This window comes from Filobasidium floriforme, assembly GCF_021052385.1.
Source record: "Filobasidium floriforme strain CBS 6241 chromosome Unknown HD553scaffold_23, whole genome shotgun sequence".
NCBI lineage: Eukaryota > Fungi > Basidiomycota > Tremellomycetes > Filobasidiales > Filobasidiaceae > Filobasidium > Filobasidium floriforme.
In genome coordinates, this window is record NW_025763644.1 from 368,509 (window position 1) to 380,825 (window position 12,317).

Genomic DNA, 12,317 nt, shown 5'->3' on the forward strand with positions numbered 1-12,317 from the left:
GATCACGTGATCCAGGTTGCATCGGTCCAAGCCGACACACCAGCTGCAGGTGGTTGACATGCAGTACCAAGTAGATCCATCGTCCTGTAATCCCGTGTGTCCGCAGGTCTTGGTGGAGGGCTTGAAGCTACAGAACACTGAAGTTATCGATTGGATCAACGGCCAAGTACAGTACCTCTCGAAATTACGACGGCTGCAACTCGACATGTCAGACGGACCAGCGAACGGCCCGCAGCCTCGTCAGGTCATCCTTTGGCGATCACGAAGTAACGGTACGGTCAGGGTCAGCGATAATCATGTAGCGGACGGCACACCATTGCCTGTACAGACCAATCAGGTTGAAGCCAGTGACCTGCCTGAGATTGCCTCAAGAGGAGACCTAGTCGTCGGCCGGCCTCTGCCGCTCGAAATCAGACTGCCTCGTGAAGAAGCTCCACCAGTATTAGAGACCTGTCCGTACTGCTTCCAGATACTGCCACAGGATGACGCAGAATCCTCCAGTAATCGCTCTCGGACTTATAGCCAGTCATGGGACTCTGAAAGCACGGCAGCAGCTTCCGTCGCTGCGCCTCGCAGCCACATCCTGGGAGATCTGGATGAATCAAGAATTCTAGCGGTGGATCCCTTGCGAAAGAAGAAGAGAACCCAAATGCTTTTGACCCGGCCGTATTTTCGGATGCTCGAACGGGTCGCTATAGGAGATGCCCCATCCGGTACATCTAGCGGGCCGTCAAGCTTTCGAGGTACTCGGGAATCCTCAAGACGCAGTTCTATCGATAGGGTTGTTGATGGCGACGCCGACGCTGCCGCCGATGGGAGCCAAGCGTTTGCCGGAATGGAAGGTTATTACAAACGGTGTGCTGAACTGTCATAGTATGAAGCTATCAACGACTTCCGTCTAACACTTATGTGCCTATGATACTAGGTTCTTCGTCGAGGAGAAGCGTCTTGGGATGGGCGCTCAGGGCACGGTCTACCTTTGCCGTCATGTCGTCAACGGGAATCTGCTATCGTGAGCAGCTCGGCCGTCTTACGCGATTCTGCTCATATCCCTGCATATACTGAGATCGAGCATATGACATATACAGATATCACGCCATCAAGAAGATAGCGGTTGGCAATTCGAAGGAATACCTAGCAGATATGCTGAGGGAAGTTCGGTTGCTGGAAGGTCTTCGTCACAAGAATATCATTCCGTATGAAACCGTTTGGGTGGAGCCTGCCAGCTTCTCGAGGTGAGTCGAGTGAAGTCATGATTTTCGTCCGTGTCGTTGATGTATACAATTCCTCTCCCAGGTTGGCCCCTCCTATCGAAGCTCTGCAGTATGGCATATTCATTCCCATCTAAGGTCCATAATATCGCTGATGCGTTTTAATTTGCCCTTTCCAGCATACTTATGATGTACGCGAACCTTGGGAACATCGACACCTACATAACTGCACGCCATTCGATGCCCGAAGACGGACAAACTTTCGATATGTCAGGACAGGCAGACTCGGAAGCAGAACCGCTATCAAAGGATGAGATGAAGAAGCTATTTAAAAGGCGTCGTCTCAGTTCGAGAGCTGGCGAGGGTAGTGCCGCTCGCCGTCAGGATGTCCGTGGGATCTTGCTCTTCAGTCGGGAAGAGATCGAAAGCCTGTTTGGTGATATTTTGGAGGGACTCGAATTCCTGGCAAGTCGCACGAGGCGCTCGCTTACCGCGATCTTTCGTTTGCTGAACTTCTGACCTCGAATAGCATGCGAAAGGCATCGTCCACCTTGACTTGAAGTGTCAGAATGTTCTACTTCACCTTTTCGACGGCGATCTGATGTGAGTTGTCCGGGCGACCAGGAACCTCATACAAGCTTGGGATGCTGATATGCAGGATGTCTCGATTGCAGCCCAACATGCATGATATCAGATTTTGGGAGCTCACGGGCCGTGTACCAATATAGCGACCATAGACGAACGGGAGAGACCGGGACTATGGAGTAAGTCAGAGCGGACGTCATTGTTTGAGGCGCCGCTGATTCGAATGATCGACACCATAGGTATCTCGTAAGCTTAGTAACCGTCGGGAAATGTGGTGCTTGATTGACAGGATCCCTCACTCAAGGCACCGGAAACTATCACTCCGAACAAAGAAGGGAAATTCCTCGAAATGGATTCGAAACTCGATATTTGGGGCTTAGGTGAGTGAAAGCAATCTGACCTGGAACATGTCACCGAGGCTGATATTTGGTCTTTGGCTCAACCAGGGATGATCCTGCACAGAATCCTATTCTTCAGCCTTCCCTACGGCGAAACGTCAACGTACGATGAACTGAGTGACAAAATCAAGCGATATCCAGGGTCAGTCGGGTCACGTGTAGCCAGGTTGATGATTACAACTGATGTACCTTTCTCGTGCCAGGTATAAAGCCAGTCCGGAAACACGAAGGGCGTTCCGAAGACGCGGTATTCCGGTGGAGATGCTGGATGTGCTCGAAACGTTGCTACACGTGGATCCTGCTCGACGACCGAAAGTGTCGAAGTTACTGAAAACCTGGAAATCGATTCAGGTAGGTGTCTTCCACCGTCACATCTGCTGATTCGTTAACCTCCCGCAATCCACAGCTTCAGCGTGATACATCGCCGCCTGTCGCGGTCGAGTTGGTCAAGGGCGCAGACGATTTTGCTAGCCCGCACAAACATGATCCTCCTGTTCTGAATCCGCCCGGAAATAGAACTCTGGCACTACCTCCACCGTTCAAGGAGAATAAGCTTTTGACCTTACGAGTTTGGGAGGGATGTCTCCAATACGCAATAGCCGCCATAAAAGTGAGTCCCGTCCCAAGGCTGGGAATCATGATCATTTTACCGAGCGAGTCAATCTGGGCTGTCTAGATCATCACCGCCGCTCCGCCAATACGTGCCAGGCCATTAAGCCCTGCTAGGTTCTACTTGGTCGTTCTCCTCGCTTTGTTCGATCTGGCGCAGAGCCACGTGAAAACCTCAGTAGTCCTTGGCACGGCTCATCTTGTGCTCATCATGCTGGGATAGTACCAAGTCAGCTGCCGATGCCGTTGGAGACGAGACTGACGAATGTACAAGTTTAACGAGCGCAGAAGAAATCTCAAAAGCGTAAACATTCCATATCACAGGGATTCATATTGTAAATATCGCATTAAGAGTCATCATGAGGAGTTCGTAATATCGACACCAAGCCCGTCCGCCGTCGTAGCAATACCCAAAGCCTTCTCTTTGCCTCTGCGTGAAATATGGTCAGACCAGTTTAGAGCGCGACGCCAAGCAAGACCGCAGCCAAACTTCCGAGACCAAGGGCAACGGGCTGGATCGACGCCACGGCCCCATTGCTGGGCGAGCTCGAGGCAGCTGCACTACTAGCAGCAGCGGCGGTGGACGAATGGGTGTGATCCGAATGATCGTGGTCTTCCGTGGCGGTAGCAGTACCGGTGACGGCAGCCGTGGCGGCGGTCGGGGTCGCGGTGACGGTGGCGTTGGAAGCGAGGGAATCGTCCGAAGTACAGGTCTCGTTCGATGGGACTTGAGCTCCGTCGACGAGGACGAGGTCGGAGCATTGGAAGAGGTTTCCATCCCCCTTTTAGATGCAGGTACACAACCGAGATGCATGCTGATTAGTGTTCTTCCTTCAAGGGGTCATCCTCGCGAGATCAGGCCTGCTCACCCCGTTGTATTGGACCTGAATGGTGACCTGAGAGCCGTTGACGAAATTCATACCCAACGAAGAAAAATCGACATTGAAACAGGTCTCTCCTTGAGGCATCTACAGAAAAGTTTCGCCATAACCGTATGAAATCAGCTATCGTCTTTAGAAATGCTTGCCCGATAAAGGTTGTCCCGGTAAAGACTCACTTGGAACCAACTTTTAGCGAGGGTAGAGCTAAAGTCGTCAAAGTTTTGGGGGTCCTCCTTAGAAGAGATGAGGAGGGCGACGGCAGCGCTCGCGTGGTGGGAATCGAGGTGGACTGGGAGACGAGGCTCGACGGTCAGCTGTCCCGGACATGTAGTTCTTGTCGAGAGGGGCGCGTTGCTCACTTGGGACATTGCCGGTCAGGGGCACAACGTTTCGCGGACTGCTGGGATCGGTGAATCCACCGCAAAACTGTACGAAGATAAAGGACGGGTTGTATGGATTTCAGACTTGGCATTTCCTTGAACCAAGTAGCGTACTCACCTCTGGCTCCTTGTCGTCATCAAAGCCTCGGGTAGGAGGGTAGTCAAGGGTGAAATGAGCAGATACGGTGGCAGCTGCAGCCAGCGCGGTGAGCAGAGCTGTCGTGGTAAACATTGCTTCGAGGGTGCCTTTGGAGTATGTAAAGTAAAGTAGCTGACTTGTGACAAAAATCTCGTCAGCGGGAAGCGGCTGGACGACCTATACAGGACCCCGCTTCTGTTCCCGCCTATATATGGCGATTCCAGCTGAAAGGGAAGAGTAGAGCTATCTTGGGGTCATCCGACGACCTCGAAAGGGGTGACACTCCTTGCACCTTGGTCGGTGGCGTTTCAGCCAATGGCAGACAAGGCGCGCGATCGATATGCGCGATTTCTTCAACTCGCGCTGAGCGTTTCGGGACCGATGTGGTGAGCGATTTGCGCGGGAGTGAGCCGTTTTCATTCAAGCTCTCGAGCTGTTGCTACATTCTCCGTGTGGCGTCTTGATATGAGACATTTTATGCGAAATCCTTGTTAGTCATTGCCGACGGATGCTTGATACATTTTGATGGCATGGACAGGAAGGGCAGCTGAGACTCGAGCCGGACATCCTGAATGGGGTGCCATGTCCGGGATCCCCGAGGTTGCAGTTGATGACGAATCAATCTTCCGGACGCGAGCCTCGGCCATCGACGTCACGTCTCGACCCATGAGATATGCCATATGCTAACATACGTGAAGGACGGCCTCACTTGATTTTCATATTGTCACAGCTTATCTATATGCTCTACAATCTCGGATAATGATTCGACAACGGCGACGCCCCGCCGTCGCAAAGCCGGGTTTTCCCAACGCCGCACCGACTTCACCCACCCGGCTACATCGACTATGGTTGCAATCTCGTACGCTCGACGGCGTGACGCAGCGACCCTTGACTGCACGCCGACTCGATCGTACCAACTTGAAGATATGCCTCGCGCTACTTCGTGTCGAATTCACCGCCATCTTTAAGATGTTTGGCAAGACCGACCGGCTGGTCCTCGGGCGGTACATCATCGGGCAGTTGCTCGTCGGATTAGCCCCTGCTGCCAAGGTTTCGACGATGGCCTCGCTGATGAACCTCGTCCAGGAGACTCTCTCCTCGACGTCCCCGGTCGCACCCTACCTCGTGGGTTGGCATGCCGTTCTTACCCTTGCTGCTTACTCGGCAAGTCGGATCTTGCCGACCCTCACACGGCCCGACTTTGGCGAGATTCAACGCAGCTTGGACCAGTCCATTCAAATCGACTATATCCGGCGCAAACTTTCCCTTGACATACCCGTTTCGGTCGATCCCACCATCGCAGCCTTGGCCAGAGAGTCCGCTGTATTTGCCGGATTCGAATATATGGAGTTCGACCTCCCTGGAGGCGACAATGATGGATTCTACTCGGACGGTCCATTCAGCTTGCTCCGGGACACCTTTTTTGCTGTACTCATATCCCTGACAGAGTTCGCATCCACTGCCACGCTCCTCTCGATCATCTGTCTCGATATTATACGAAACCCTGTTCTCGGCTTCTGGGCATCGCTCGCTTGGATCACAGTGGTACTCGTCCTCGCTTTCTTGCCGATCGTCCTCGGCAGTCTCGTCTCGGCTCTGATCTCGGTGTCTCTGGGCGCACCTCGGTCTCTCTCTTCAGATCACGATCATGGCTTTTGGATGCGACGCGAAGGCATCAGAAGCCTCATCCAGGATACCACAAACCGCGAAGAGATCGTTCTCTTTGGGCTCGCTGAGTGGATAGCGTCGAAATGGAACGCTGTCAATCATCTGAAGAAACGCCGTCAAGACGACTCGCTTACCGGGGAGTGGAAGAACGCCCTGCAAGAGCTCGTACAATAGTCCGGTCAGGTCGTTTTCTACGTAAGTGCTTGGCATTCAATCAGGCTATTGATCATGGGCTGACGCTCTCCTTCGTTACAGTCCCTGATAGCCCTTCGTGCGCTTCCCTTTGGTCTCACACTCGGCTCGATCAAGATCTTCCAAGGAACCGCCGATCAGCTCTCACAAACCACCCGTACCCTTCGTCGCCAGCTCTACCGATCATTTCAGGCGGTATTCATCGTCGCTGCATGGCTCGCATTTGTCGAGATTTGCGATGCGATAAGAGAAGAGGGAGCGTCCTCGGTCATTACCTCTGGCAATCGTCCACAGCAAGAAACGGAGGAGCGTCCTTCTAGGATCGATTATGAGCAGACGCGAATTCGACGCGGCATGAAGATTCAGGCTCAGAACCTCACCTTCAAGTATCCGGGCGAGAGTACGCCTACGCTAAAGAACATCAATCTGACCATTGAGCCGGGTGAATCCCTAGCGATTGTGGGATACAATGGGTCAGGTGAGTTGATCTTTCTGCATCGCTGTACCGACCCGATCTGATACGTCACGTATCTATCGCAATCGCAGGTAAGACCACCCTACTCAAAGTTTTGATCGGCCTCTATGATCACGGCGGACGACTCCTGGTCAACGACGTGCCAACGCAATACTTCTACGACGGCCAACTTCATCGACGCACCACGGCTTGCTTTCAAGAGTATAGCAAGCATTTTCTGTCCCTCCGCGACAATGTCGCTTTAGGCCGAACCACTCTCGACAAAGCTGGTGATTCCCGTATCGTCGAAGCCCTCTCTCGGGCGGAGGGTAAATCCATCCTCGACAAGTTCGACCTGGATACGGTCCTCAACCCGCATGGTGTCGGAAGTGAAGCCTTGAGTGAAGAGCTGCAGCAGGAGCAAGACGAGATGAACAAGAGGATGGGCTCCAACGTCAAGTCACTTTCGTTGGGTCAATGGCAAAAAGTCAGCTTGGCTAGAGGTTTCGTAGCGAGCGAACAGGCCGATCTCGTCGTTTTCGAGTGAGTGGACTGTCGATCTACTTGCCGTTCTAAACAGCTTGCCTGAATTTGACAATGTTGCCTCTCGTAGTGAACCTTCGGCATCTCTGGATCCTTCAGCTGAAAAGGCCTTGTTCAGTAAGATTCGCTCGCTTTCTGCCAAGCGCGATGCTGGTGACGACAAGGAGATCGGATCGACGACAACCATCTACATCTCACATAGATTTTCTACCGGTAAGTATATTCTCACCTCACCACTAGTGAGTTTGATTAATACTTTTGCCTTGCCAGTCCGAAATGCCGACAAGATAGCCGTTGTGGAGAACGGAGTAAGCCATCACAGCAGACGATGGATCAGCTCTTGCGCTGATCGTATAACTCATTCTCACAGACTGTTTTGGAACATGGTTCTCACGATAATCTGATGGAGCGCAACGGAAGGTATCGCGAGTTGTTTGAGATCTCGCGAGAAGGCTACGTCGATTAGCGGTGGCTCGTCAGCTAGAAGACTAGGTTTCGTGATGAATATGTACATAGATGATTCGTGAGTTCGAGGACATCTTTTCGAGTGATTGATCGATGTGACCGGTTTCGTTATCGTATTTCGATGCAATTCGTCGTTGACCGTGTCGACGGGGTATACTCAGGCGATTCTCGATCCAGCGCGTGCGCTCTCCCGATTCCCTTATCACAACAACGCCCCGTGTACATCCAACCCTTCGACCAAGAACAGCCTACTCTCTGCCATGCAGACTAGACCTGCTGGTATGAAGCAGAGATTGGCACACCCAGCTTGTCCGCCAGTCTCGTCCGATAACAAGCTATGGAGTCGCTCATCAGTATTGACGTCATACCTCGATCTGATCTCTACTCACATTTTGCCTAGCAGCGTTCCGGTTGAAGCTTTGCATTGTTTCCAAAAGTTAGTTGGCTTGATCTTTAGATGTCTTCTCCCCAGTAGCTTTACTCACACCAAACCTGAACAGGAACGAAAACCATCAGCGATAAAATTTCTCCATGGAGACTTGTTTGAGACCGCTTACATGTACGCCATCGAAACATCCGGCGTAGACGTTTCCCTCGGTATCCAATTTTACTGAAGGGACAAGATAGACGTCGGCTGAAGTAGCTTTCGGGTGATATGTTTTTCTGACTTACTGCCGTCTGGCGCGCCTGCGAGCCATGAAAGGAAACGAGGGTCAGTCAGATATTTGCTGTGCGCAAAAAGCTAATATGGCACTGACCGCAATCAACGGAGGCGAACAACCGTTTGTTGACCAGTTCAAAGGGAATTCCTTCGTCACTTCGAGGTTCTATATCGAAGACGTGACTTTTTAGACGATTGGGGCTGATCAGCTCGCGCCCTTTCCAATGACCACTCGCGCAGACTCACATCGTCCCAGGGCGTGTTCCACATGTGCTTCCGTCTCCCCGTATATATCCCGTATCCGTGATATAACACCTCTTCCTCTTCTCGTCCACCACGATGCCATTGGGTTTATCGAACCCCTCCGCCAGTGCCTTTACTTCGCCCGTGTTTGGATCGAAGCCATAGATCTGGTTAGGCAAGCGCGGAGCGGGTTTGAAACGCTGTTCGTACCCATAGGAAGGGTCTGTGAAGAGTATCACATAGCCTTCCGACAGGCCCAAGCTGGCAGCATCGTCTTCGACCTCCTTGTTTCCCGAGCACTGATAGCCAGATTCGTGTGACCCATTCGAAGCGCTGCAGACAGGCGGGACTACGACCACGTCGTTGAGACTGTTGAAGGGCAACAACTGATGATTATTGAGTACGGGTCGCGGTCGTCGCTTTCCGGTCGGATCCACCACGACGAGCGATGACAGCTGATCATCACCTCGACCTTGATCGCAGAGCAAGATGTTGCCATTCGGCAAGATGGTCCCGCCGTTCGGAGTCGGGAAAGGGTATTCGTCCTGGTCGAGGTCTTGCCACTGAAGCAGTCTGCTCCCGGCTCGCGCACGCTTGCTGAGATCCATGCGACTCAGCGTGGTATACGCTTCTCCTCGTTCGTCAACCCGCCTGTTGCTAGTGAAGAATAGACTCTGGGTCTGTTCGGACCAAACTCCCGCTTCGTGGAAGCTGTTCCCGTGCTCCGTCTGGTCCTGGGCGAGAACTCGAAGCTTCGGACCGGCCGCTTGAAACAAGCGCCAAAAGGCAGGGTCGCATGCAACGAAAGGTGAAGCCTTGCGCGCGGGGAATGGCACGCAAGACGAGGATCGGTCGGACCGTAAGTCGTGCGGCTGAACGACATTAGGATACTTCGAGATGAGTTTATGCTGACGATAGGTGCCGTTAGGTCAGCTGTTCGACCGCATGTTACAGACCGGTCCGAACTCACCTGAGACGCGCAGCTGATCGGGAAGCAGGACATGTTGACGCGCGCGTTTGGCTAGGTTTTGGGTCCAACATTTTCGGCAAACGCTGGAACGAGCGCTGGATCTCGAGTACGGCTTCATATGTGCGTCCATGTTGTGTCGGGGACTGTAGGTCGGACCGATTCTGCGTTACCAGGAGTCGTCGGACCGGAGAGGGTCTTCGAAACGAAGGGATGAATCTGCAACGGATCCGAATTTGGACACAGCAATATGATTCGAAGCAAGGGGAGATGATGAGATGGGTGTGCTCGGTGGCAATTGGATGGGGTTAATCCCGTCCGTCCATCTGACCCCGTCCCCGTCCCAACAGAGCATTCTTGTTATTTTCGGTCCGGCGATCTGAATCGATTTCGGTCGATCCCGAGGCGATCGTTCACTTCCCCAGCTGCCTCGTAGGGTCCAGCTTGTATGACCTCTTGATAGATATAAGAACAGGCCGTGCGTCCGAATGATGGTAGCATTTGGACGAATACCCCACAGAACGACCCCACAAACAGCCAAGTAACCAGCAAAATGTACAGCGGCGCTCTCTTCGCTACCATCGCCCTATCCGCTTTCGGATACCTCTTGATCGGTAAGTCGATCAGAACCATGGATTAGGCGGATGTTCGCTCACGCATCCGCTCGATGGCTACAGGTTATGACAATGGGGTGAGCATCAATGATAGTCTGGATGTGGTGTCTGCTTTACTCATTTCGTTCCCTCTTACTAGGTCATGGGTGGAATCATCGAGCACAAGCCTGTAAGCATTATGACGTCTGAATGCAGCAAGCACATTACTAATATTGTTACCTCTTCGCTGCTATCCAGTTCCAAAGCACTTTCTTCCCCAAGGGTCCTAACCCCTCTCTGCTCGGGACAATCGTAGCCATCGTGAGTAACCCTATGTGTGTAATGTACTCGATTCGCTTCTGATCGTTACGACCATCCTCAGTACGAAATCGGATGCTGCGTCGGTGCTATCGCCACGGCCATTGTTGGAGAACGACTCGGACGACGCAAGTGTATCGGGATCGGTTCCATCTTCATGCTGGCAGGAGCCGGTATCCAGGCCGGCGTCTCTAGCACCGGTCCCATGATCGCTGGACGCATCGTCTCTGGACTCGGGATGGGTTTCATCAACTCGACCTGCCCCGTCATCTTGGCCGAGGCGGCACCCTCCGCTACTCGAGGCAGGTTCCTCGCCGCCCAGCTCTCTTGCCTCAACTTTGGTATCTTCCTGGCCTACTGGGTCGGCTTCGGATTCTCCTACGTCTCTGGCTCGGTCGCCTGGCGGGTCCCCATCGCGCTCCAGTGCGCTTTCATTGTTCCCATCGGACTCCTCACCTTGATCGTCCCTGAGTCCTCTCGATGGTTGGCCGCTCACGGCAAGGAGGAAGAATCGTTGCGATCGATCTCGAGGCTTATGGGCAGGGATATTTCGGACATTGCCGTTCGACAACAGTACGAGGAGATCATGGGTACCGTCGAGTTGGAGCAAGCTATCGGTACTGGCAGCTGGAAGGCTTTGTTCAAGGACGACGACCTACAAAACCGAAAGCGATTCTTGATCGCGTGCGGAATCCAGATCATGCAGCAGTTGGGCGGAATCAACGGTATCATCTATTACTCTGGAACCCTGCTTCTGACGACCGGTTTGAGCAACTACGGCGCCAGTCTCGTTTCCGGAATCCTCTTCACCGTGAGTAGAAGCGATTGTAGACGGTTTGGATTCTTCTGACACCGGCTTCGCTCGTAGTGGTTCTTCCTAGCCTCCTTCATCCCCTGGTTCCTGATCGACTCTGTTGGACGACGAAGACTTTTGCTGGTTTGCATCTCGCTCATGGCTGCTTGTTTCGTAAGTCTTCGCAGGCCACTTACGGCTTCGTGAGTTGCGCTTTGACTAATCTGGCCTTTTATCTCCTGAAATTTTATAGGCCGCCGAAGCCGGTCTCATCTGGAAAGTCGAGAGCGGAAATGGCAAGGCTGCTGGTATCGGTGCTGTTGCCGTCTTGTTCGTCTACATGGGACTGTTCACCACCGGTTTCCAAGCGGTAAGTCGAAGCGAAATGGTCTTGTGACCCAGTTCCTGACCCATGATGCGCCGAACAGGTCGTTTGGGTATACCCCTCCGAGATCCTCAGTCTGAAGTACCGACAGAAGGGAAGCTCGATCTCCACCGCTTGCAACTGGTAAGTGCGCAAATTCCGATTGGCCATCGCGAGTTGAAACGACTTGACGGATGTTGGTCCTCAAACCCTCACTGACGACGATTTGATGACTATTACTTGCATATCCAGGATTATCAACTACATGATCGTTCAGATCACTCCTATCGCCCTCGTCAGCATCCACTACAAGTACTACATCGTGAGTTTCATCGAAGCACGTCTTTGCAATTGATCTGCCTGACTGACCGGGATGGTACAACTTGAACAGATCTTTGCCGTGATCAACGCCAGTTTCGTTCCCATCATCTACATGTTCTTCCCTGGTACGTCGACGTGATTCTGTGCTTTCTGTTGCGACCCCGCTTACCAGTTGACCACTTGCAACCCATAGAAACCAAGGGACTCACGTTGGAAGCCGTCGACGCCATCTTCTCTCGAAGTGGTATCGCCCCGGCTGGTACTCACGCCGAGCCCTCGCTCTCTTACCCGGATGGTGACCTCAAGGCAGAGGCCGATCACGTTGATTTCGAGACCACCAAGTAGAGAAGCCTGTCGCGCATGATCGGCACACCATTGAAGGGAGTCAGGAAGCGTTCTTGTTGCACAGTAGGAAGCAATCCGGTTGTAAAGAATATTACTCAGCCGTAGTTCTAGTCTTTTGTTTCTCAGCATTATTATTGTACGTGACAAGACATTAGGAAAATGACGATAGATAGTCGATGCTGTTGGT

At 52.7% G+C, this 12,317-nt stretch overlaps 5 protein-coding genes across 5 annotated transcripts; 3 read left to right on the top strand and 2 right to left on the bottom strand.

Moving 5' to 3' along the window:
• The first annotated feature begins 3 nt into the window (after nucleotides 1-3).
• Nucleotides 4-3,208, top strand: HD553DRAFT_126508 (kinase-like domain-containing protein). The gene is made up of 13 exons (XM_046176552.1): nucleotides 4-855; nucleotides 926-1,012; nucleotides 1,089-1,235; nucleotides 1,297-1,323; nucleotides 1,391-1,676; nucleotides 1,741-1,814; nucleotides 1,886-1,975; nucleotides 2,036-2,042; nucleotides 2,101-2,176; nucleotides 2,243-2,336; nucleotides 2,398-2,545; nucleotides 2,601-2,804; nucleotides 2,871-3,208. The coding sequence occupies exons 1-13, from the start codon at nucleotides 59-61 to the stop codon at nucleotides 3,024-3,026; spliced, it is 2,193 nt and encodes a 730-aa protein (XP_046033726.1). The 5' UTR covers nucleotides 4-58; the 3' UTR covers nucleotides 3,027-3,208.
• HD553DRAFT_126541 (uncharacterized protein) lies at nucleotides 3,057-4,405 on the bottom strand. Its single transcript, XM_046176553.1, has 6 exons — nucleotides 4,183-4,405; nucleotides 4,044-4,110; nucleotides 3,861-3,973; nucleotides 3,673-3,771; nucleotides 3,389-3,585; nucleotides 3,057-3,271 (listed from the first exon to the last, which is right to left on the bottom strand). Exons 1-6 carry the CDS (start codon nucleotides 4,294-4,296, stop codon nucleotides 3,259-3,261), a joined length of 603 nt encoding a protein of 200 aa, XP_046033727.1. The 5' UTR covers nucleotides 4,297-4,405; the 3' UTR covers nucleotides 3,057-3,258.
• Nucleotides 4,406-6,265: 1,860 nt separating this feature from the next.
• On the top strand, nucleotides 6,266-7,650 carry HD553DRAFT_126701 (P-loop containing nucleoside triphosphate hydrolase protein). Its single transcript, XM_046176555.1, has 5 exons — nucleotides 6,266-6,541; nucleotides 6,610-7,060; nucleotides 7,131-7,273; nucleotides 7,331-7,368; nucleotides 7,431-7,650. The coding sequence occupies exons 1-5, from the start codon at nucleotides 6,418-6,420 to the stop codon at nucleotides 7,524-7,526; spliced, it is 852 nt and encodes a 283-aa protein (XP_046033728.1). The 5' UTR covers nucleotides 6,266-6,417; the 3' UTR covers nucleotides 7,527-7,650.
• On the bottom strand, nucleotides 7,627-9,594 carry HD553DRAFT_126580 (uncharacterized protein). The gene is made up of 8 exons (XM_046176554.1): nucleotides 9,400-9,594; nucleotides 8,433-9,337; nucleotides 8,284-8,369; nucleotides 8,198-8,212; nucleotides 8,083-8,135; nucleotides 8,011-8,017; nucleotides 7,915-7,942; nucleotides 7,627-7,860 (listed from the first exon to the last, which is right to left on the bottom strand). The coding sequence occupies exons 1-8, from the start codon at nucleotides 9,430-9,432 to the stop codon at nucleotides 7,728-7,730; spliced, it is 1,260 nt and encodes a 419-aa protein (XP_046033729.1). The 5' UTR covers nucleotides 9,433-9,594; the 3' UTR covers nucleotides 7,627-7,727.
• A 693-nt stretch (nucleotides 9,595-10,287) lies between these two features.
• Nucleotides 10,288-12,314, top strand: HD553DRAFT_318033 (sugar transporter STL1). Its single transcript, XM_046180823.1, has 7 exons — nucleotides 10,288-11,118; nucleotides 11,176-11,274; nucleotides 11,354-11,470; nucleotides 11,529-11,608; nucleotides 11,717-11,786; nucleotides 11,856-11,910; nucleotides 11,979-12,314. Exons 1-7 carry the CDS (start codon nucleotides 10,465-10,467, stop codon nucleotides 12,128-12,130), a joined length of 1,227 nt encoding a protein of 408 aa, XP_046033730.1. The 5' UTR covers nucleotides 10,288-10,464; the 3' UTR covers nucleotides 12,131-12,314.
• The last annotated feature ends 3 nt before the right edge of the window (nucleotides 12,315-12,317 follow it).